This window comes from Gigantopelta aegis, chromosome 4 (assembly GCF_016097555.1).
Source record: "Gigantopelta aegis isolate Gae_Host chromosome 4, Gae_host_genome, whole genome shotgun sequence".
NCBI classification, from domain to species: domain Eukaryota; kingdom Metazoa; phylum Mollusca; class Gastropoda; order Neomphalida; family Peltospiridae; genus Gigantopelta; species Gigantopelta aegis.
The window spans coordinates 19,186,461-19,213,881 of NC_054702.1; the positions used below are offsets into that span (position 1 = coordinate 19,186,461).

The following is a 27,421-nucleotide window of genomic DNA, read 5'->3' on the forward strand; positions in this document are numbered from 1 at the left end:
GAAATTCAAAGAACATCAAAGAAAATATGAAAATTAATATAATACATTTGTGTACTTTTATACATATGAAAATTAATACAATACATTTGTGTACTTATGTACTTTTAATTTTATACATAGAAAAATTATTACATTTGTGTACTTTTATACATAGGAAAATTAATACATTTGTGTACTTTTATACATAGGAAAATTAATACATTTGTGTACTTTTATACATAGGAAAATTATAACATTTGTGTACTTTTATACATAGGAAAATTAATATATCTGTGTACTTTTATACATAGGAAAATTAATACATTTGTGTACTTTTATACATAGGAAAATTAATACATTTGTGTACATTTATACATCAGCATTAAAAAAATAAGCACTTGTTTGTTTGTCCTAACAAGTGAAAATCTATTCAGACAAGTGAAATGTACCTTAGTGGTTGTTCTGTGGACAAGTGAAAATGTTCAATGCATTTCTTTTTTAAGCAATCAAAAACACTGTCCTTGTACTTGAATAAAACAAACCAATTATTTGGAATTATTGGAAAGAGTAAATTTCTAGATGTATTTGTCCATTGGACTAGTTAAAACTTATGCTTTTTTTTTGTCGTTGTACATGCATATTAGAGTACAAATTTAGTTTTGCTGTGGATTTTGGGTCAGAAGTGCACAATTCTGCAATGAAATCTCCGAATATCTATATTGCATAATTTTTTTTAAATCCTAAATTCAGTGCCTCCATGTATTTTTACAGGGAGAGGGATTTAATTAGTGATAAACATTTTGCCTGTGGTGCAGCAGTGGGTTTGAAATCAGACCCCTTTATGGCCCCAGTGGGATATTTTATGGTACATTCAGTACTGCACTGTACACACACTGTAGTTATATGCACCATATCCTGTCTGGGTAATTGCATTTTAAAAATATCTCTTGCTAAATGGAAATAACCCATGTTTTACACCCTACAGCTATATAAACAAATCAATGTATATGGATGTCATTGGTTTTGCTTTTCTCACGTTTTTCTTTGATTCTTTTTTTTAAGAGGTACATGCATGTGTGCAGGGTTTTTTGTGGGGGTCAAAATCCTGCCTGCTCATTAAAAAAATTGACTTGAGACCCCTCAAAAAACATTGCTCAACATAATCTAATTAATGTTTATTTCAATTAATTTTTGTGTATTTTTAATGACAAACAAGTGCCCTAAAAATGGTGAGAATGCCCCAAAAGTGTTTGGTCTACCATGCCTTGCCTAATTTCAAGGGAAATCACTAAGGTCTAAATATTAAATGTTGATGACATTGCTGCAGGAAGAAAAATAAGATATTGCTGCTAGAAAGGAAACTGCATAATGCTTGTGGGACTTCCTTTCATTACAGTTAACCAAATGTTGAAATATAACCATATGCTAGACACCAAATAACTGTAGTTTGAAATGTGCTGAGGTGTCTTTAAACAACTTTTCTTTCTTTTTCATAGATGCATATTAAATCCACAGTTATAGTTAAGTCAAAAGACGAATATTAAAACCACAGTTATAGTCAAGTCAAAAGATGAATATTAAAACCAGTTATAGTTAAGTCAAAAGACGAATATTAAAACCACAGTTACAGTTAAGTCAAAAGATGAATATTAAATTCACAATTACAGTTAAGTCAAAAGATTAATTTTAAATCCAAAAAACTGAGATTTTAAAGAAGATCTGTTGTTACAGATCAGCACTTTGTTAATAAATTATGCATGTTGTGTTAAGTTAGTTTCACTTTTTAATGCATAAAATGTACAAAATTCACTGACAGTTGCACTATTCAGTGAACGCGAAGAGGCATGAAATACTTTGCAAAGCATTTAATAAATCTTCATACCGCACAGTTATAATAGGAGATGCTGCATTATTTTATTGACACATGATAATAAATTCATGCACAGCTGTCACATCATGTTATATAACGTGGTTAAGGGTTGCATTGTGAAATTGGTGACTACCACTGCAAAAATATATTTTATATATATATATATATATATATATGCATATGTATATGTATGTCTGTCTATATCTATTTATTTATACACACATACACACACACACACACACACACACGTTCTAAATTTTAACGTTATAAAGTTTGTTTCTGAAGAAACGTGCTATATTTTTCCATGAACAAAAGGTCTTTTATATCTACTTTCCCACAGATAGGACAGCAAATACATGTACATAGAAAATGCTGTATGTTCTAAACGAATGAATAAATGAATTAATTCATTAATGCATTAATGAGTGAATGAATGAATGTTTAACAACACCCCAGCACAAAATACACATTAGCTATTGGGTGTTAAACAAATGTAAGTTTATGAATATGACCAAATTAAAAATAAAAACCACAAAATGATGGGGGTTTTTTTTTTTTTAAAGTGAAAAGGATTCTAAAACATTTCTGTTACCAAATATTTTTTTTTTTGTCAGTTCCACGTGATTACATTCCACCAAAATGTGGTGCACGCTCAGGCTGTCAGCATACACTAGCTGGCATTGTTCAATTATAACATTGAAAGTCACATATGAATTTTTAAAATGTGTTGATCAGGAGCTACGAATGTTGTACATATCATTGGTTTTAATCAGTATGTGCTAGGTTGTAGTACATATCAATGATTTTCGTATGCACTAGTGCGTGTACATTACATATCAATGATTTTCGTATGCACTTAGTGCGTGTACTTTACATATCAATCATTTTCAAATGCACCAGTACATATACTTTACATATCAATGATTTTCAAATGCACCAGTACTTATACTTTACATATCAATGATGAGATGCTAGTGCTTATCAATGGTTTTCCTATGAGCTACTTGTAGTGCGTACATGTTCAGACATGTACCAGGGGCATAGGCTGGGGGGGGGGGTTGGATGATACACCACCCGCCCCCCACCCCCCGCTGAAGCAAATGGTCGCTTACAGAACTAAAACAGATAGGTTTATACATATGAAGTTTCTGGTGGTGCAAAAACTAAATAAACTAAAAGAGTCCACTGGTTCATATTCGAAACACACACACACACACATACACACATACACACATACACATACACACATACACACATACACACACATACACACACATACACACACATACACACACACACACATACACATACACACATACACACACACACATACACACACATACACAAACATACACATACACACATACATACACACATACACACACACACATACATACACACATACACATATACACACACATGCATACACACACATACACATACATACACACACATACACATACACACACACACATACACATATACACATACACACACACACATACACACACATACACACACACATACACACACACACATACACAGACATACATACACACACATATGCACATATACACACACACACATACACACACACACATACACACACACATACACACACACATACACACTCATACATACACACATACACACATACACACACACACACATACACACACACATACACATACACACACATACACACACATACACACATACACACACACACATACATACACACATACATACACACACACATACACACATACACACACACATACAAACACACACATACACACACACATACACCCATACACACACACACATACACCCATACACACACACACACACACACACACACCTGGTCCAGATCACGCTACGCCCCTCTGTACCATGTATCAATACTGTTGGTATGTGTTGAAGTGCTAGTTCATAAACATATCTATATTTTTGGTATGTGCTGGGGTGCTAGTTTATTCATGTATGAAGAATTTTGGTATGTGCTGGGGTGCTAGTTCATACATGTATCAGTGATTTTGGTGTGTGCTGGGGTGCTAGTTCATACATTTATCAATGATTTTGGTATGTGCTGGGAGCTAGTTCATACATGTATCAATGATTTTGGTATGTGCTGGGAGCTAGTTCATACATGTATCAATATTTTGGTATGTGCTGGGAGCTAGTTCATACATGTATCAATGATTTTGGTATGTGCTGGGAGCTAGTTCATACATGTATCAATATTTTGGTATGTGCTGGGAGCTAGTTCATACATGTATCAATATTTTGGTATGTGCTGGGAGCTAGTTCATACATGTATCAATGATTTTGGTATGTGCTGGGAGCTAGTTCATACATGTATCAATGATTTTGGTATGTGCTGGGAGCAAGTTCATACATGTATCAATGATTTTGGTATGTGCTGGGAGCTAGTTCATACATGTATCAATATTTTGGTATGTGCTGGGAGCTAGTTCATACATGTATCAATGATTTTGGTATGTGCTAAGGTGCTAACTGGTACATGTCAGTGATTTTGGTATATGTCATCTTCTTTGGTTATTAAAAAAAAAAAAGATGACAAAAACTAAATTGTGGTTGGGGAAAAAAACAAAACCAAGTGAAATAGTAAAATCTTTATGAGTCTGACAGCCTACAGCAAACGTACATATATCTTGACGATGGACCCAGTTGTGACAGGTGGAAAACTATTTGCAGTTGCCGTCTTGTTTTTGATTAGTGTTCATTTCTTCCTCTGGTCGGGCAGGCAGGCAAGCTGGCAGGCAACAGCGGCTTTGTCATCCTGTTTCTTTTCTTCACCATGCCTCCATATAATTTATTACCAGCATCTGAGTGTGCGTGTATCGTGTGGAAGGTCTACCATTACTGTTGCTGCCGTTAATGAACATTGCATTTTAGTTTTGAGATGTTGTTCATAGCAGATTCATGTTTAAGTCTTGTCTGGCCTGGCTAGTCTGGAAAGGAAAGGAATGGAATATACGGGCCACTGAGGATTGAAAATTGACATAATTATTTATAGCAGGGTTAAATTAATCTGTCATTCGCCAAATCGCCAAATGAGATTTAAAGTTTAAGTTAGTGAATATGTCATTGCCAATTCACAAAACAACTAATTAAAAAACTGTCGTATAGCTAGTTATAAAACTAATCCTGTTTCTTGAATTTGGCTACAGTTTGATTTTCTGATCAAATTCGCCAAATTTCTAGCACTTTTAGGCATCCAGTTTAATTAATCCTTATATAAGTTATGCAAAAATAATTTCAGGTAACTCATTTTGTACTTGTATAACCCATCATGACCATGTAAATGAAGTCCCACATTTAATACATATACAAAAAAAAACCTTGACTTGTGCAAGCTAGACGTGAATTTAAGTGTCATTCTCACAAGTTTCAGAGGTCTGTATCTCAGCACAATTTGAAAAAAGGCTATTTGGTATGTGGCATATTTATAATTATTTTGACACATGGTCCAGAGTAAGAGAGAAAATCCACTGCAGCTACACAAGACTTTGTTTATATGCACTTTCCCTTAGACAGGACAGTACATACTACAGCCTTTGAGGTACCTGTCTTTAGACACCAGATGGCAGTGTCCATCGACAATTGATACTATAACACATCATACCTCAAGCAAGTGCTCGGGCTTTTGTCAGAAAATATTTTGAGGGTTCATTGTAAAAAACCAAAGAGACCATTAAGTGCCCCTATTAGGTGGTTATGGGTTTGAAATGGTTTGAAATTGGACACTTCATTTCATGCACTTTGTGAAATATTAAACAGTAATTCTCTTACTTTCATCTATCTAAAAATTAATTCTTGTTCCAGCCAGTGCACCACGACTGGTATATCAAAGGCCGTGGTATGTGCTATTCTGTCTGTGGAATGGTGCATATAAAAGATCCTATGCTACTAATGGAAAAATGTAGCGAGTTTTCTCTCTAAGACTGTCGGAAATTGCTAAATGCTTGACATCCAATAGCCGATGATTAATAAATTAATGTGCTCTAGTGGTGTCATTAAACAAAACAAATTAACTATACCCTCTGGCAGAAACCCTGGCACTGCTTTATCACTGTACTGAACTATACTGAGTGACATCTAGCCTCAGCTATCATGGGAGAAAAAGACAGAAAGAAAATCATTAGTTAATAACACTAAAAGTACACACCGGTAATTTAATTAGAGACTGTTTAATTAATTGTGATACTGGAGTATGATTACAAGGTTATAATCATCACTGGTTAGTGAGAGCAAAGTTGGTAGTGTTAGGAATCAATTGCAATTCCATCATCGACAATCAATTATAATGAGTTTGCACCAACCGATCAACTTTTGATTGCTGTTAAAATTATATGAACATAAGGAGGACTTGCACCTATTGTCATGTTTACTACTATATAGACCCTACAAATTGCTAGATTTACCGTTAATAAGCGTTATAATATCCTGTTTTCTGTATATACACCTGCAAACATTAACTACAACTTTTACATGAATTCCGTCATCTCAACTGGAGGAAAAATCACGGAACATTTTGTTCAGTATCGCGTCAAGATTTACTATGCAAGTTTCAGAGATCATTACACAATTTTAAAACATTAATCAATTTTCATTTGACGAGAAATGTCTACAATTGTAGCGGGTTTCCTCTGTAAAACTATATAAAAATTACCAAATATTTGACATCCAATAGCCGACAATTAATAAATCAATGTGCTCTAATGGTGTCGTTAAGCAAAACAAACTTTTAACTGTCTTGGGATACAAATCCATTATCCAGTACATTGCAATAGTTTGCATTAATCATTGTGTGGTCTACCCCAGTAATTCATTGTATGTTGGCAACAACAGCAGCATACCCATTATCAACTTGCGCTAGTTTTGAGCTAGTAATTAGATGTTACAGATGAAACACAAGAACGTGAACTCAGAACCAATCTTAGTTTTCACATCTTCAACAAGACAACAGTCGACTCATGAATAATTCATGTGATTGAGAAGAAAAAAAACGAAGTTCACAAGTCTCTCGAAGCAAGCCGTCAGTTTGAAAACAGAATCAATAGGTTAATGCAATAAAGACCTAACAGAGCGAAACATTAATCTCTCAATGACCAATAGAATACACTGATAACAAACTTATTTAAGAGCAAAATAATATTGTCATAATTAAGAGGTCAAATTTTCAAATTGTCAAAAAGGTATAAAAAATTATATATATTTATTTCATGCAGAACTTTCATATGTCATTCGTTGTGCATGTGAAATCATTATGACACATGTGTCATGCAGGTTATATTTTCCTGTATATCTTGGAACTATGTGGATAATAAATGGTCTATATACCTTTTCACTGAGTAGGAAAGGATTAATTCAGTAGAACAAGCCTGAGGTGTAATGTATTGTAGGATTCAATAACGATTTGTTGTCAATTGTCTTGCATTTTTTCCCTGTCCCAACCAAAAAAAGAAAGAAATTTCTCATTTAACGATGCACTCAACACATTTTATTTACAGTTATATGGTTAAGGACCACACAGATATTGAGAGAGGAAACCCGCTGTCACTACTTCATGGACTACTTTTTTTTGATTAGCAGTAAGGGATCTTTTATATGCACCATCCCATAGACAGGGTAGTACATACCACAGCCTTTGATATACCAGTCATGGTGCACTGGCTGGAACGAGAAATAGCTCAATGGGCTCATTGAGGATCGATCCTAGACTGACCATGCATCAGGCGTGCACTTTACCACTGGGATACGTCCCGCACCCTCCCCCTTCATCTAACCCCACCCATTGAGTTGTTAAACTCACTCTGGGTGGGATATGGTACCGTGATGTAAACCCAGTACCTTCCAGCCTCAATTAAGTCTGATGGCTTAATGACTATGAGTACACCACCGAGGTTAGTATGAACCTACTGACCTAGCAGTGTTGAAACTGTAACAAACAAGTATATAGAAGCATGCCTTTGAGGCTGTTCTAAGTAGTGTTACAATGTTACATACATTGTTTGTATGGTTGCTAGTCAAGTCAAACTATGACATAGACACTCTGAAGCAGACACATATTCTTTTGACCCAGTTAAAGAGTGTGCTAATCTGACACAGATTGGCCACTGCTCAGGGGATTGTTTCTCCAGAGCATAATAGACAAAACACAGACAGGCCTAGATGGCTTTATAGAGAGGCCAGAAATCAGTGTAAACAGTTGAGACATCTTATCCAATCTAATCAAAGACCACTGGGGCAGAAAGCAGACTGTGACTGAAACAGTCTGAGGTATAGTGGAACGGCTAATAGCTGGGATTGCACAGAATACATACTGTGATAGATTCAGTGGTGCACTTCCTTAAAGGGGGAACACTGCTGCAGCAGAACTAAGACTTTATAGTACAATTAAAACGACAAAAAGGTATGTTTGTTTCAGAACAGACCTTGGTGGTGTGGTGGTTAAGCTGGTAGTTAATGGGTTCGCCTCCTAGAGCAATTTTAAAGGCATACTGTCACGGATTTAAGGACCATATTTCTCTAAAAATGGATAACTAAACATTACATTAATTGTTGGAAACCAAATCTAGCTATTGCATCACCGTAACTGAACCACGATGGGGTGAAATCCATGTCAACCCTCTCAGCAATTTTAGTTTTTGAATTATGGACCATTGCCATAATTCAATTATTTTTACAAAATATTGTTAATAAATGGAGTATGGTGGCTAGGAATTAAGATGGTTGAATAAAGTACATTTAGGGACAAATCAAATTATTTTTGTTCAGGTAATACTTTGTTAGACCATTAAAGAGGTCAGTGGTCTGTGACAATATGCCTTTACCAACTCGCTGGGTAGGGGTAAAGCCACTATAGTGCAGTAGAACTAGATTTAATAGTACAATAAAAAGAAAAAAGGAATGTTTGTCTAAATGGCAAGTGTCAGTGGTGTATTGCTTATGCCATCAGATTTAAGTCTGGTAGGTACTGGGTTCGCATTCTGATATCAGCTCCTAGCCAGAGCAAGTTTAACAACTCAGTGGGTAGATTAATAAATCAATTTACTCTAGTGGTGCCATTAAACAAAAACAAAACTTATATACATACAGTGTATAAGTATTAGTACAATGACAAAACTGATCAGAATGAATATCATAGTAGCAGTGTGTCTGTAGAGGAATTGCTGAGGAATTCTATAATAATAATAATAATGGGAATTATAAATCTAATAAATGAGTTTAAAGTTTTGGTTACTAGTTCACAGAGCTCTCACAAATTTACCAGCTCGCTGTGCATGCAGTGCAGACAGACTTGCAAAGTCGATGCGATGTTGCCTTGCTGATATTTTATAACATATACATGTATATTTTACAGCAGACAAGACACAACATACTAAAGGTTAAATGACATACCAGTGGTGGGGCACTGGTGGGGATTGGGAGAAGAAACCCGAGTTAACCAAAAGGGATCGTGAATCCTATGACTTGTCATGCAAGACGAGCACTGTGCCACTGAGTTACATCCTGCTCAGATTCAAGCTCAATTAATATTGCTGAATGTATACCAGTATCACACTGTAATATACACTGATGGAAAGATATACAGGAACACATGGAATTGTAAACCAAAGTTAATTTACTGCTAGCGTAATAATGTCTGAACATGTATTTATGTCATGTTGTAATGTGGGATTGGATGTCAGTCGTGTTGAAATAACTGTCAGAAGTACTGAATTGACTGTCGGTCTTGAATTGACTGCCAGTAGTGATGAGTTGACTGTCATTGACGTTGAATTGACTGTCAGTAGTGTTGAATTGACTGTCGGTAATGCGGTCATCTCTTGACTATGGATTGTGAATTTCGCATGCAGCCACTGGTTGCTATTACTATTTGTGCAGTTCTTTATCTCTTTCCATCTTTCAGTATAGCACAGTGGTAAAGTGCTCATTGGTGTCAGTTTGGGATTGATCCCCGTCGGTGGACCACCAGTGCACCACGACTGGTATATCAAAGGCTGTGGTATGTGCTATCCTGTCTGGGATGGTGCATTTAAAAGATCCCTAGGAAAAATGTAGCGGGTTTCCTCTGATGACTACGAGTCAGAGTTACCAAATCTTTGACATGCAGTAGCCAATGATTAATACATCAATGTCCTCTAGTGGTGTCGTAAAAAAAAAAAAAAAAATAATAATAAAAAACCCACAACTTCTTTCCATCTTTCAGTATACATACATGCAGCTATTTTACATATACAGTACTGTGCTTGTATGTGTGGGTTCCCTTTTATTGATGTCTGGGTCTGTAGTTATAAAACTTTACAATCTGCTCTAAAATAATGCACTGTTAAACTGTACTAGATGTTTCTGTTTCTGGGTTATTTCTCATTAACCCATTTTAGTGCTATCTAATTTTGGATTGTCTGCATGTAACTTCTTCTGGTTTCCAGTCTGGTCAGGTTCTGACTTTGATTCAGGTTCTAGTTCTGGTTCAGGATCCCGTTTATGTCCTAGTCTTTTTTTTAAATCTGGTTTTAGTTTTGATTCTGGTTATGGATTGGATGGATAGCTGTGTGAGTATGTAGAGGGATAACAAAGACAGGTTGGATGGATGGATGGATGGATGGATGAATCAGTGTTCGTACAGGCTTTGAAGGTCTTTGAAAGTTTGGGAAAAACGACCTTCCATTTTCAAGGCCTTGAAAGTCTGTGAAAAATGAATAAATCCAATGACATCTTTGATAGTTTGTGAATTTCCAATGAGTTACAAAAGTAACATTCGTGGGTGGGCTGGTGATGGGAATTTAAAAAATAATAATAATATGAAAAATAAAAGTAAAATATTTGTAATCTTCGTAATTGTGATTGTTAAGATATCTGTTTATAGCCAGTTATGTCATACAGCAGACCTTGCCTTTAAAAGTTGCACGGGTGCGATCCCGCTCGTACAGCACACTTAATTTCAATCTGGCGAGTGTGAAAAATAACACATGTTACACTTAACAAACAGCGCATGTAAAATAACTTTGTATATTGATTGCCACTATTTAGCTATGTTGCTGATAGAAAGATCCGTTTAATAATACCAGAAAAAAAGTATTACGAGAACGGTAGTGTCCATGCAAGATTTTAATATAACTGATACTTATCTTTGCTATACAAATCGGAAAACACAGGTGTAATAGACATCTTCGAAGACGTACCAATTCGATCAAAACTTCTTTGCCTGTTTAATATATTATTAATTAAAAACAGTCCAAAAAATGTTCAAACATTAAAAGTATTTTCGTGATTATAGGTTTTAAAAGGCCAAGATGCCATACACACCTGTTACCTGAGTTGAAAATGAAAGTTTAAAGAATTAATATTCCATTAACAATGAACATAGCCAGCTGGATATCATTAGGCAGTGCTATATTAAAAAAACATAATGGATTAACTGCATGATGAATGTTGAATTAAAAGTAAGTAAGATTCCAAAATGGAATTTTGAGAAGAATGGTCTTGAAAGTTTGTGAAAAAAATTTGAATTTTGAAGTGAGAAGTTTGTATGAACCCTGATGGATGGATGGATGGATGGATAAATGGATGGGTGATAGGTGCTTCTAAAAAAAAACCTGCCAGTCAGTTTAGGAACAGATTGCAATGATTTAAAAAAAAATGTATTGAATTTAGGAAAATCGAAACATGATGTTTTGTGAAAATTGGACATTGATTTTCCATAGCTTTAGTGTGTAATTAGACGGTGCTTTCTATAGAGCAGTTTTCTCATATTTCCATTTTCTGGGGAGACCATAAAACTCGGAACAGTAATTGAAAGCCATTGTACATAATACAAATACATGTACATCAAGTAAAAAAATATGCAATATCAAAAGAATTGCGAAAGTGGGAACCTTGATTGTAGTATGCAACTTCAAAACCAACACAATAAAACTAATATTTGTTTAATGACACTCCAGACCTTTGTTTAAATAATAGTACATCAGGGCTTCTAGATTATGGTAGCCCTACTCCCGTGGCTAGTGATATTCGATGTTGGGCTAGTAAATAACTACAATTGCCATGCCCGACGGCTAGTGAAAAAAAATAATTGTCAAATGTTGCAGTCAAGTCTATTTTGTAAATATGAATATACTGACCCCACTCCAACCCCTAATGTCAGTGTTTTTAAGCCTCTTTAGTATAGTCCCTCTGACATATCTGATTATTACTATTATTTAGTAAAATTTTATTAACTTAAAGTAAAGTAGGGCTAGTGAATGTGTGATCGTGGCTAGTACATTTTTAAAATTACTGATCCCATGGCTAGTGTATTTTACAAAAATTCTAGAAGCCCTGTACATGTACATATAATTATTGGTTGAAACAGGCTGAAAAGTTTTGTAACTCGATTGATCACCGAAGAGTCACTACAGATATAGAATTATGTTATGTAGATTGATAAAGTTTATTTAACAGCACCACTAGAGTACATTGATCTATTAATCATCGACTATCGGATGTCAAACAGTTGATAATTCTGACATATAATCTTAGAGAGGAAACCAGCTAGATTTTTCCAGTAGTAGCTAGGGATCTTTTATATGCATCATCCTACAGACAGCATTGCACATACCATGGCCTTTTGATATACCAGTCTTGGTGCACTGGCTGGAACGAGAAATAATCCAATGGGCCCAACAATTGGGATTGATGCTAAACCAACCAAAAAACAAACAGTGGCAATGGATCTTGTATGTGTTAAAGCACACACAACTTTTGATTTAACATTCGTAGGACAGCGGTTGGAATGGGAAATAATTTGATTAATTCACAGAGAGTAATCATTCCTACTACACAGCGCAGCTCAACTAAGTGACATCCCTCCCTTTGTCCATGACAGTGGGTTAGTGGGTAGTGAGAAAGAAGTCGGGTGTAGTGGTCTTACACAGGTCTACCAATTGAGTCGTTAAAACTTGCTCTGGCTGGGAGCCAGTACCGGGCTATGAACCCAGTACCTACCAGCCTACCAGTACACATATACCAGGGTTTCTGCCATTATTTTAAGTTGACCTTTTGACAAAATTAATTACTCTTATCATTACTGTATGATTTTCTTAACCCTAAACCTAAACGTTACCCATTTTCATTCTGGGAGAGGTCCACCATACTCCCTGTTGACTGTGGTTGCATTCAGTTCCATAGTGTCATACCCCAAAAACATTCTGGCAGAAACACTGTATACATATATCTGTGTGTGTGTGTATGTGTGTGTGTTATATTCACTAAAATGTGATTATTAGTACACCATTACTATAGACTGGGCTAGAAGCCAATTTGTATTGATTAGTGGATCCAGCCTTGTGGAACTGTGTCACTGTGGCTTATTTATCATCGATTGGTAACCAGGAAGCCCATCAACTGACTTGGGTTCTGTCCACATTGTGCATTTGTTTACGACTAACCCAGTTGTCTGAGGAACTGTGTCAATTTATAACAACCAGCATCATAATAAGTATATACACACCTGGCAACCCTACAGTCTAACATGTTAATGTAGCCACCATTATTAAGAAGGCACTTTACTTACTTTAAGAAGGACATCAAATAGTAATCTACAATAAAACTTCTCTAAACCGGACACCCATGATACCAAGTAAAAATCCAATTTTAAGAGGTATCCAGTTCAGAGAGGTTCTGTTTTGAACTGGTATTTAAAAAGGATTGTAAAAAATGTCTTAGGATTTTTTAAATAGCACTGGCGTAGGAAGCCGTGGGGTGGGTGCATAATTTGCTTTATATTTGCTTTATAATGGTGCAAAGTGTATAAATATAAAAGTGTGCCCCCCCCCCCCCCCCCCACACACACACACACACACACACACACACTTTTTGGAACCTTACTACTACGGCTCTGAATAGGGAATTCTGATTTATTGAGTGTCTGGTATTGAGGGAATCATTATTTGTAGCTATACATTATAGATATTATTACAGCAGAAGTGCATGGTTCAGTGAATCCCAGATGTTTGTTCGGAAGCGGAAGAATATGATGTGAAATCCCAAAAGAACTAATAATTATTTTTGAAGAAATAAAGCAACATGTAAACAACAGAGAAGATATATACTGATGGAAAGAAATAAGGGAACACATTGAATTGTAGACCAAATTTAATTAATTACTAGCGTAGTAATGTCTGTATTTCATACGAAATTGTAATGTGGGATTGAATGTCTGTAGTGTTGAATGAGCTGCCTATATGTTCCCAGTCAACTTCTGACAATATCAATTGATTTTTGATGCGGTCATTATTTCTTGTTGCTATCTGTGTGATCCTTTATTTCTTTCCATCAGTATACTTGCATGCAATAGAGCTGGGCATTGAAATTTGAGGATCAGTATCAATATAGTTATTTCTAGGGTGATTTACCTCGGTATCAGTATGGTATTCGGTATTGACACAGTACCAATACTGATACCGATATCAAGTAGTATTTTTGGTTTTAAATGCATGCCTGAATTAAGGCTCACCCGCTAAATAAAATTATTAAATTCCATACACAAGGCTCTCGTCTGATTTATACCCAACCCATTTTGAGTTCGTCAGATATATTGTTAGTGCTTTACTAAATGGCGGGAAACATTTTTCAATACGAAGTTTCTGTATTTTGAAATTTGCTCGGTACGGTAAATTGGTATTGACATGATACCAATAGTAAACGGTCTATACAGTATACCGCCCAACTCTAGCATACAATATCTGTCTCTTGACAAATGACTATAATTTAATTTCTATTTCACATGCTAGATCTGAAAAACATTGACAGCTTTTTTGCTTTTCGCAGGTAGTTATTTCAAGCATGCACTGGTGCCCAAAGGTTTGTTACACTAAGTAATACACTGTAGGTGTAATGTATATTGTCAACTGTCAGGTTGCATTACACAAAATCAAATCCCAGTGCTATTAATGTTAAAATTTTCTGATGAAATTCAAATCAAATTTCCATTGTCTGCTCGGGGCTAGTATACATGTGTATTTTTAACTTCTATTTTCAGAGTAACGGAGAATGAAAATGGAACCAAGAAGGAGGCCCGTAAAGTGGAGGTGTCGGATCGTATTAAGAACTTGAAGACAGCAGTGTCGCCCGAAATCTCGCCAGTCATCACCAGGGCTCAGAATGAAGCGACAAGTCCAGACCTCATCCAGCGATCTGGAGTGCGATCCGAACAGTCTACACCCGACACGTCACGCTCGTGTACACCAATGCCAATCTCCAGTATCTTCAGTTCCCATGGCAACAAAGATACGACGACGACCAACAACAACAGCAGCAGCAGTAGCAGCAGCACCAGCAGCAGCAGCAGCAGCAAACCACCGCTGGCAGAGGAGCCCGTCTCCTGCCAGTGGAAAGATTGTGATAAAACTCTGGACCCAAGTATACTTATGGACCATATACGACAGAGTCACGTGGACCCACAGGCAGGCAGTGAGACATTCGTGTGCTTATGGGAAGGGTGCAAGGTGTACAACAAGACCTCATGTTCCATGTCGTGGCTGGAGCGACATATAGTCAACCACAGTGGCGACAAACCATACAAGTGCATCGTTGCCGGGTGTGGCCAGCGATTCACCACTCAAGGAGGGCTGGAGCGCCACGTGAACAGTCACTTTAACACACTGCCACCGACCAATCACAAGATTCTGAAGCAGAGGGAGGACACGCCCACCAAGTTGTTACGGAAACGTAGAAGCAAGAGAAGAAGACCAGAATTGAGTGAGTGATTAAAACATTAAAAATACATAAATTTTATAAATTATTGCACTGGAAATTATTTCTGGGATTGTTTGTACTTATTTTTTTTTTTACATGAATCAGGAAAAATTGTTCATTGGTGCTCAATTTAGCAAGCGTTGTGGATTTGTTTGTGCCTTTCACATCTTGTTTAGCCATCCTCACTCCTCTAAGTCAAATTCCTAGTTTTTGATCACTTAAATCAGTAGTTGTGAGTGTTATTACGTCAAGTTCAGATGCAAACCAAAACTTATACCCATGATAGCGGGGGAACATTTTGTAAAAGTACCGCGTCACGATTTGCTACGTAAGTTTCAAAGATCACTAGTACACAATTTAAAAACATTAAACAGTAGTTGCTAATCAATTATCAATTGACTAGAAATATCGCTAAATTGTCATCAAGAGTTTAAAAACAAAATGTTTTCTGGATAGGATGTACCTGAACCATCAGTGGGCATGTGCATATAATGTTTCTTCCTTTTCCATTATTCAGTCAGTCCATCTGTCAGTCTGTCAGTCTGTCTAAGCAGGGCTTGAAACGGCCTGTGGTCATGTTGCCAAATGCCACCAATGTCTTATTCGGGCGACTTAAATATTAAAAATTATATTTTGGGCCACCATATTTTTTGGCGAGTTTTGAACCTGCTAAGCCATTCAGTTAGTAAGTCAATCTTCTTCTACATTGTAACTTGTTCTTGTTAGACCACACCATTTAAGGAAAGCTATTAGTCTTGCTCCTCATCACCCCCCCCCCCCTCCCCTTGCAAAGACTAGTTCAAGGAGAGTAATTTTTGGTTCTCCTTAGCATGTAAATGTGGTATCATTATGGTAATATCTTAAACGGCTCCCCCTAATCTAATTTGAACAAGCAGTTAATCACTCCCCTCAATGTTTTTCATGTCTGTCTCGTGTGAAAAACATTTACCTTCTAGCTATTTGAAACTTTTAAAATTTAGTTTCTCATGAAATGGCACACATCCAACATCAATCAGAATTAATTATTGCTAATGATTTGGCAGCACTTGCGTTCGGAACTGATCTTGGCATGACTCTTAATAATATACACTGGGCAGGAAGTGATCTCCAAGTGCTGTTATATTGAATCAGCTGTAGTACCTTTAACTATGGTTTACAGTAAAAGAACGCTCAATAGACATTCCCTGCTTGTATACACGCTTTTCTTAATTTTTCAATACATTGTGTATATATGTTAATGTTTGTTTTGTTTAACAACACCACTAGAGTATATTGATTTATTAATTATCGGCTATTTGATGTCAAACATTTGGTAATTGTGAAACCTGATACTTTTCCCCCATTATTAGCAAGGGATCTTTTATATGCACCATCCCACAGACAGAATAGCACATACCATGGCCTTCAATATATCAGTCGTAGGGCATTTGCTGGAACGAGAAATAGTCCAATGGGCCCACAAATGGGGATCGATCCAACACTGACTGGACATCAGGTGAGTGCTTTACCTGTGGGCTACATCCCTGCCCTGTGTATACATGTATTCATCTGCACAGTCAGTAACTGGTGAATTGCATCTCATTTTTTCTATTTCTTGCTCCAGCCAGTGAACCACGACTGGTACATCAAAGGCTGTGGTATATGCTATCATGTCTATGGGATGGTGCATATGAAAGATCCCTTGCTGCTAATTGAAAATAGTAGCCCATGAAGTGGTGACAGCGGGTTTTCCCCCTCAATATCTGTGTGGTCCTTAACCATATGTCCGACGTCATATAACCGTAAATAAAATGTGTTGACTGTGTCATTAAATAAACCATTTCCTACCTAATTTTTTCTATTAATCTGGAAACATATCCGACTCTGTATGTACAGAATTATGTGCAGTCAGAAAGCCATTGTAATTCAGTTAGTGATGATCCGATGGTCGATTATCTTTGACAAATGACCCGTTGAGCTCTAGCAATGTGTGATGATTGATTATAAAAGTTCATAATTAGTTAAATTTTAACTGTAATTGTTCCTAGATTTTAGATGATTGATTTGATGAAAATGTGCTTGGGTTTGGCTACATGCAAGTCAGTAGAGTGTCCTTCTAAAGGCTTTGATCGAAGGATTGAACCATCATGGTAGATTATTGGGCTGCCTCCCCCCTCCCCCCCATCTCAACCAGTGCCTCACCGGGGCTCACAACTAGTATATCAAAGGCCTATCATTGTTATATAGAAGAGAGTCGACACCTGCACCCATGACAAGCATGTGCTACAACAGCTTGTTGTGAACGTGCACATTAAACCCTATGACCTGACCTGACCTGTTCCATAGAAAGGGAAGGGACGTGACGTAGCCCTATGGTAAAGTGCTTGCCTGATGGCTGTCTGGGATCGATCCCCCATTGGTTGGCCTATTGCGATAGTTCTTGTTCCTGTCAGTGCACTATGACTGATATATCAAAGGCTGTTGTATGTGATATCCTGCCTGTTTGATGGTGCATATAAAAGATCCTTTGCTACTAAACAAAAATGTTGCAGGTTTCCTCTCTAAGACTATGTCAAAATTACTAAATGTTTGACATCCAGTAGCTGATGATTAATATTCCAGGGGCCCAATCCAGGGCAGATATGAGCTCAGTGTCTAACATATGGTATGGTAATTATGACATCTGATTTAGAGAATGAGAGAATGAGAAAGGAAAATAATAATTCATAGGCTACATTTTTTTTTGCTCACTAGCAGAGTGGCATTTTTCGTTGGTTTGTTTTGGGTTTTTTTTTTTTGCATTCTGCTATATAGAGTATAACTAGCAAGGTTTGTGTGTGTGTGTGTGTGTGTGTGTGTGTGTGTGTGTGTGTGTGTGTGTGTGTGTGTGTGTGTGTGCACTCTTAAGAAGGCTACAATTATTGCAGGATTTATATATATACTTAACTCCAAAAGAAACACGAAAATATTAAAATATTAAAAAACCCACATTTGAATAAACTATGTACAAATCGATTAAGTTGACCAATAGCCATCTTGTCAGCGTATCCAATTCCACATAACGCATGAAAAAAACGAGTACAGTGTGACGTCACGCACGTGCTGAAATTGACGACCAAAATCGATCTGGAATGCAAAACGGGTGGATCATGAAAGATGCGAATTGCACGTGAAACACTACCAGGCCTGGGTATAAAAGAAACGCCAGACAGCAATGTTCAACTCATTTTACGAGTAGCGATACAACGATGCCACGACTTAACGCTGATTCCAGACATAGAGCTTTGGGGAATTTGGAGGCCGGAATGGATGCCAGGCAGGTTGCACGTGCTTTCGGTGTCCATGTCTCGACAATCTACCGTCTCATAGACCGATTTCTACAGAACAACAACGTCGTCGACCGTCCACGTAGCGGCCGTCCCAGAGTGACGTCACAGCGCCAGGACCGTTACATCGTCCGAACTCACATGCGTGATCAGTTCGTACCAGCCACCACAACAGCCCGGCAGACAGTGGGAACCCACAACCGCCCCGTTTCCTACACCACGGTACGACGTCGTCTGATCGCCATCCATCTGAACTGTCGTCGACCGTACATTGGACAACGTCTCACACAGCGACACCGCCTTGCACGACACAACTGGGCTGTTCTGCATCGACAGTGGCGGAACCGACAGTGGCAGAACATCGTCTTCTCCGACGAAAGCCGCTACTGCTTAGATAGGGCCGACGGTCGTATGAGGGTGTGGAGGCGTCGAGGTGAGCGCTTCACAGATGCGTGTGTTATGGAGAGGGACCGTTGGGGAGGGCCTTCTGTCATGCTGTGGGGTGCCATATCCTGGGGACGTCGTGTACAACCTGTCATCTTCGACAACAACGGCCGAGGACACAGCGCTACATCGACGAAGTGCTCACGCCTGTGGTGGTGCCTTTTTTCGCGGGTCACCGTCAGATGGTTTACCAGCACGACAACGCCAGGCCACACACGGCACGGGCCACCCAGGCATTCCTGGCACAGCACAACATCATCACAATGGACTGGCCAGCTTTAAGCCCGGATCTGAACCCCATCGAGCACTTGTGGGACGAGGTTCAGCGCATGATGAACCAACGCCCTGCTCCCGTGGTGACACAGCAGCAGCTCCGCCAGGCCGTCGTGGACACCTACAACAACGTGCCCAGGGCCTTCATCAGGAACCTCTTCCTCTCCATGGGTAGGAGGTGTGCGGCGGTCATGGCCAGCAATGGCGGACACACCCGCTATTAGTGGACATGTTTGAGTGGCATGTGACGCCATTGAAGAAGCGCCATGGCCTTGACATTTCAAATGACAATGCGACCTCGATTTTTAACATGTCAATAACATGAAATCTCATCTTTACGAATTGTTTAAGTTTTTCATAGAAACGATTATTTTAAGAACTTTGGGACGTATTTCAATGAGTGCACTCAAAACCTCCAATCTACGTATTCGCATTTCTTTTGGAGTTAAGTATATATATATATATACCAGTCATAAATCAGAGGTTTAAATGGAACATAGTCCACCATTTTTTGGGATTAATCCTAGAACACATCAAACCTCAGGCAAAAGCTTTGCTAACACACCTGTACCCAAAATCCAACTCACCACAAACATTTGATAGTTGTGTTGGTTTATCAATTCCCTAGCACATTGTTCAATGCAATGCTATCAAATACATTAACTTAAACTACTAGTAATTGCAATATTATTTGTATGTAGTTTCCTTTTTTTTTCTTCTTCTTAAAGTTAAAACCCCATTTTTTAAATCTTACATTAATTACAATATATGATTTAAAAAATGAGAGAAGAAATCCCAAAGAATTGGAATACAGGCCACAGTTATCAAAACTGATAATATTTTCCAGAAAGCTGATGTCAGTTTATGCTACTAGTATTTATTTTCCTGTTTTCTTCTTAAAACCCTTCTTTTTAAAATAATCTATTTAATTACAATACATTATTTAGAAAATGAGTTAAGAAACCCCAAAGATATAGAACACCGGCAACAGTTTAATACAGGAACTGATACTAGTTTCCAAAAAGCTGATGTCAGTTTACACTATTTATTTTCCTTTTTTTCTTCTTCTTAAAATCCTTCTATTTTTTAAAAATCTTTATAATTACAATACATGATTTAGAAAATGACCACCACCACCACCCCCACCACCACACAAAAAAACACACAAAAAACCTAAAGAAATAGAACACAGGCCACAGAACTAGGAACTGATACTAGTTTCCTGAAAGCTGATGTCAATTTACACTTGGCTTTGTTCTGTGTGGTGTGCTTGTTGCAGTGCTAATAACATGAGGTGGGAGCCACACAGTATAAATAACATGTGACAATCCCCGAGACAGACTGAAAGTAGGAAGGTTGCACACCGTGAATGGCATGTGACAGGCTCTGAAAGGCAGGCAGCCCTTCACAATACTTGGGTCAGGTAACGCCAGGTGCCACTCATAATAACATAGCAGTGATGACAAAAGAAGCAGAAAGTCCCTTAGGCTGGTGTTAAGGCGGGGAAAAAAAAGTGTTTGGTGTGACCTAAATGCTTTAGAAGAAGCATCCTGACTCAGTCATAACATTACCGTATATTTAACTTGTGTGTGGTTTTTTGTTTGTTTGTTTGTTTTTTTAAGGGGGGGGGGAGGGGGGTAGGTGTGTTGGGGTTTCTTGTGGGGTTTTTAAGGGGTCATCAAATGTTGTGGTATGTGATGTCCTGTGTACCGATAGAAAATATATATACAAAATCCTTTTAGGTTGCTAATCAATGGGAGTAGCCTGAATGTATGTTACTCACACTGACATTAGGCCTGGCTTAAGAATAAAACAATGTAACTGTTTGGCATGATCCTATATGCTTTTTAAAATCAACTTGACTTATTGTAGCCATATCGTATTTAACTTGAGGGTTTTTTTTTTTCTTTTACTCAGTGAATTTGTTCTCATTCCAACCACAACTGGTCAAAGACCATGGTATGTACTATCCTGTCTGTGGGAAAGTGCATATAAAAAATTCCTGTTAAATGTAGTTCGTTTCCCTCTAAGACTTCCCTCTAAAAATTAACAAATATTTGACATCCCATAGCCAGTGATTAATTAATCAATGTGCTCTAGTGGTGTCGTTAAACAAAACAAACTTTAAAAAAAAAATTCTGTTATCAATTAAAGACCATGTTATGTGTTGTCCTGTGTGTGGGGAAGTTCATATAAAATATCCTTTTGGGATACCAGCTGCTATATTTGTCATGTAGTCGTCAAACTGTCAAGGATGTAGCCCAGTGGTACAGCGGTCGGTGTGGGTTCGATCCCCGTCAGTGGGCCCATTGGGCTATTTCTCGCTCCAGCCAGTGCACCTTGACTGGTATATTAAAGGCTGTGGTATGTGCTATCCTGTCTGTGGGATGGTGCATATAAAAGATCCCTTGCTGCTAATTGAAAAGAGTAGCCCATGAAGTACTGACAGCGGGTTTCCTCTCTCAATATCTGCGTTGTCCTTAACCATATGTCTGACAGCATATAACCGTAAATAAAATGTGTTGAGTGCATTGTTAAATAAAATGTTTCCTTCTTCGTCAACTGTCAAATTATATACGATTCTAAGTATATAATATTTAGCATGTTCATCATACTAATTGTTGCGCATTATATTTATAAATTGATTCTGATTCTGAAAAAAAACAACCAAAAACATCAAAAGACAAAAACCTTTTTTTTTTAATTGTCAAATAATAACAAACAGCTACATGTATTATCCAGGCAATCTGGTGATACATCATGGTGATTTATTGCAATTTTAAATCATTTTTTCCATAAATTTATATTATAGGAATTTAAAAAAAAGAACCCAACAACAAAACAAAACAAAAGGAAGTAAATGTTAAGTACTGGTACTGTTAGGCAGTAATCTAGGTTGGAGGGGGGGGGGGGGGGATGTAGCCCAGAGGTATAGTGCTCACTTGATGTATGGTCGGACTAGGATCGATCCCCATCGGTGGGCCCATTGGGCTATTTCTCATTCTAACCAGTGCACCACAAATGGTATATCAGAGGCTGTGGTATGTGCTATCCTGTCTGTGGGGTGGTGCATATCAAAGATCCCTTGCTACTAATGGAAAAATGTAGTGGGTTTCCTATCTAAGACTGTTAAAAATTACCAAATATTCGACATCCAATAGTCAATGATCAATAAAAAAATCAATATGCTTTAGTGGTGTCATTAAACAAAATACATCTAGCTGATGATATGTCTTTGTTTTGTTTCGCTGAATGTCTTTGAAAAAGTACATATAAAAAAGATCTCTTACTGCTGTTATAAGTACCAGTAATAGATATGGACGCAGATGGTTTCTTGTTTCTCAACTAGTCTAGACTAGTTGGCACGGTAACCAGGTCATAAACACCAAAATCTTTGTACTTTAAATGTTACAGTTAAGCATTAAATATGTAACGTTAAGTTCTGACTGATGTATGCATATTTCATATATGTGCAAAATATTGTCAACCGTTTGACATAGTTTGTTTGAAAACATGTAGTGAAATATTTTATGTGTTCTCCAGACCATGCAGGTCTCAGCTTTATGAAGCGATCTTTGAGCCAAGATCACCTCAGTGCATAAGGTTGTTATGCACTTACGGTAACGTGATTTTAGTACTGAGATGACTTTATAAAACAGGGCTTAGCACAATAAGGAATCAAGAAGATGTTAATTATTGAAATGGAACTCACTATTTTACTTTAGTAGTTTATTATATTGTAATTGTAGTAGTTTATTATATTGTAATTGTAGCTTTACATTATATTTTACAATATTTGGGCAGAATTTAGCTCAGTTTGTAAAGCACTTGTGTGAGTTGCTTTCGTCGAAGAATTCTGATTCCACTGGTAAATCAAAGGCCATGGTATGTAGTGTCCTGTTTGTGTGGAAAGTGCATATAAAAGATATTCATAGCATAACTATAATAGCAGGTTTTCTTTAAGACTGTGTGTCAGAATTACCAAATCTTTGACATCCCATAGCTGATGATTAATAAATCAATGTGCTCCAGTGGTGTCGTTAAACAAAAAAAACTTCTTCATTAAACAAAACAAAATGTTTTAGGAAAACCATTCTGTTGCAACCATTTTTTTTAGGAGTTATATCTGCAGTTGTCTTAGAAAAAAATGTAAAAAAAAATTAAGCTTAGCCCTGCTCCGTGTTTGTGTCATGTTTGTTGATTGATGTTATATGTGTAATTACTAAACAGTCTCTGTTATATAATCTTTGTAAATCATGCTTCGCATGTCAGCATATCTGCAGATGTAATGTATAGAGTTACATATGTTACATATGTAACGACTGGAGACATTCATGACCATGCACACTCACGTAAACAGAATAATTGCTTAAACACATTTTTTCCTCCTATTTATAAATGCCAGGGTGCAAGTTGTTAAAGTGGAATTTTTTTACAGATTTCTTATCAAACTTTTAACAATAATAAAAATTAAAATAAAATTTAGGGTCAAAGAATTTAAGTTTTACGACATCTTAAAATCTATATTTGCATCTTTGTAGGTTTGATTAATTTTGTTACTATGACATCATTATGTAAAAAGAACATTTAAGAGTAAGATTACCACAAAATTATTGGGGGAAAAAAGAAGTTAATTTTGAAAAATAATTTTTTTAAAGCGTATTACAATTTCATTATTTTCAAATTAATTATGAAAAAATGATGTCTGGAATAGATTAATTGTAGATATTTATCAGAAATAAATGAAAAATAATTAGCGAATATGGCACTCAAGACTATTTTACAAACTCTTTCCCAACCCATTAAATTCTGGAACAATCTTTAGCAGTTTTGTAAATTACAACAAAGTTCATTAAGCCAGTTAATATCTATGTTTCCAGCAAATATTTTATGTAGTTTTCTTTGGGGGTATTTGGGGGGTCGATAATTCCAGTTTTGCTACTCGACATAGAAAAAAAGAAAACTCTTTTGGAAATAACAAAAATGTTCTATTTTTATTTGCAGATGGTGAAAACATAGGTCAATATATAAATAAACAGCAATTGCACACTTTGTGAAGAATGTTGTACACACACATGCAAAAAGGATCTCTGGTATTACATGTATTAAAAAAAAATGCAAAAATCCTACACATGTATAAAATTTATTAGGATAAACTAATCACGAAAATATAATTTCAAAATCCGTGAGCAGACAACATTTTTTCTCTTCTTTTTTTTGACTATCGTTGACTTTTGCTGTATTTTATTTGTGAAGTGGGGTTTTTACAAAATGTTTATAAAAATAGAACATTTTTGTTATTTCTTTGTCTGTTTATGTCAATCTAAACTGGAATAACTGAGAAAAAACAAACACTTAAAACATTGGCTGATATAGGGTTTTGATCGTTAGCCAGAGCAGGACGTAGCCCAGTGGTAAAGCACTGTCTTGACATGCGGTCGGTTTGAAATCAATCCCCATCAGTGGACCCATTGGTCTATTTCTCGTTCTAGCTAGTGCACCACGACTGGTATATCAAAGGCTGTGATATGTGTTATCCTGTATTTGGGGTGGTACATATAAAAGACCCCATGCTATTAATTAAAAAAGGTAGCGGGTTTCCTCTAAGACTATATGTCAAAATTACCAAATGTTTGACATCCAATAGTCGATGATTAATAAATCAGTATGGTCTACTGGTGTCATGAAACAAACTTCTTCTTCTTTAGCGAATGTATTAGAAAATACAGAACCCAGTGGTAAAACGTTCACTTGATGCGCGGTCTCTGTCAGTGGACCCATTTGGCTATTTTTCGTTCCAGCCAGTGCTCCACAGCTGGTGTAACAAAGGTTGTGGTATGTACTATCCTGTCTGTGGGATGGTGCATATAAAATATCCCTTGCTGCTAATCAAAAAGAGTAGCCCATGAAGTGGCCACAGCGGGTTTCCTCTCAGTATCTGCGTGGTTCTTAATCATATGTTTGATGCCATATAACCATAAATAAAATGTGTTGAGTGTCTCGTTAAATAAAACATTTCCTTCCATTTCCTTACAAAATACAGTCAAACCTGTTTTTATGCAGGCACATAAAGAGGTAATCAAAATTAGTTGCTTTAAACAAGTGGCCACTAAGTACATGTACAGGCTTCCACTTTTACTGTCTTTAAAAAGGTTTGTTCTCGCTTTCTTTCTGTTTTTCTTTTACTGTCTGTTCTGCTAATTAATGGATGTATGCTCTATAGTTTGTTGTAAATAAACTGTTAACACACCACCTTCAGAAATAATTAAATTTGTAACTGGAATTTATTCCATTAACTGCAAATCAATGTGCTCTAGAGTTGTTGTTAAACAAACCAAACTTTAGTTTAAACAAACTTTTTAATTTCACTGCTTGGAATTAATTCTCTCACGGGTTTGTTTTCTTCTTTCATTTAATTGTTTAATTAATACTTCATGTAATGTATTGTAATAGTAGTTGAATTTACAGATGTCAAGCTTAGCCTACCCAAAGGCAATTAGATACATTCCAGAGTCAGACATGAACTTCGTTAATTGATACACAGTGGAATGTCTGCCTCAGTGGGTTCTATATAACATATGTGAAGGCAGGAAGATTGCCTATTTGCTTTACCTTATCGCTGTTGTTTAAAATAACACTTTATAGAACAGTAAACATTTATTGTTGCCTCCTAAAATAGGTATTTTAGTGATTTGGTATCCAATTTAAGTGGCCTCTAGCTATGTTAGACAGATGACCGCTTATTACAAGTGAGTGAGTGAGTAAAAGTTTTACACGTGCGTATATACCACGAAGGTTTCACGCACGCCTGTCACGGGCTTAATCTCTGACTTTCGCCAGTGACTAAGTCCGGGCCAGGAGGGGGGAGGGGTACGTTTGAGGTGGGCGGAATTTGGAATAAAAAATTTAGTGGTCGGTCAAAGACCTAAGTCCTAAAATCCTAACGACATTCTACACTTCTACACATGTCCGGACTAAGAATTTAAAACCAAAAGTTTTTGACTGCTCGGCCTAAAAGGTTTTAAGGTGATTTGAGCAATTGATCGGGCACCAAAGTAAAATGCGTTGGACTATTTATAAAAAAATAAACATAAGAATTTTGAGCCGCGGCCGAAATTTTTTTAAAGTCCAACTAAGCCCAAAAAAAGAAAATGGAGGTTGGTGTCTACTTTGGCGAGCCTGAAGATTCCCGGAGTAGAGGCAGGAGATGTTGGCGTCGTAGCAAAGTACGCACTACAGCACCGTAGTCGGGGCCGCAGACCGCCCGGATCATCTTGTGGATGTTCTTGTTGTCCAACTTGGCCGGAAGTATGACTTGGCGGTAGGTCTTGTCCCTCTGGTGCGTCACGACTACGGTGTCATGAGTTCCAAACATCTTGTTGTGGAGTTCGTATTTGCTGCCGTCCTCCAGGGATCTCCAGTCTGTGTTGAGGTGGCTGCCTCGTAGCTGCGTCGGGTCAGTCGTGTCCCCCTGCAAGTGCATTTATATTAAAAATCATTTGTTATGGAAAAACGTGGCCACTTAAAAAAAGTCACAGAAAAAAAGACACAATTTAGTATAGGACAGGAGATCACTAATTACTTGGTGCTGGAGTAGGACCGGTTTGACTGTGTATTCATTGTATGCTGTATTATTATGAAACATATTCGCCATATTGAACTGTATGTTAAATCTTCACATAGGTACTGTGAATATGGATACTTATATTTTCTTTGTCCTACATTGCAAGCCTCGAAATTCATTTTGTTAAATGGCAAACAATCTTTGCTTCTGAGATTTCAA

At 37.1% G+C, this 27,421-nt stretch overlaps 1 protein-coding gene across 1 annotated transcript in view; it reads left to right on the top strand.

Annotated features, from left to right (window-relative positions):
• LOC121369648 (zinc finger protein aebp2-like) overlaps positions 1–27,421 on the top strand; it is an 80,431-nt gene that overhangs the window by 35,755 nt on the left and 17,255 nt on the right. The window contains exon 2 of the mRNA XM_041494691.1: positions 14,901–15,619. Within this exon, the coding sequence (XP_041350625.1) occupies positions 14,901–15,619 (719 nt within the window). The remainder of the gene's footprint in view (positions 1–14,900; positions 15,620–27,421) is intronic.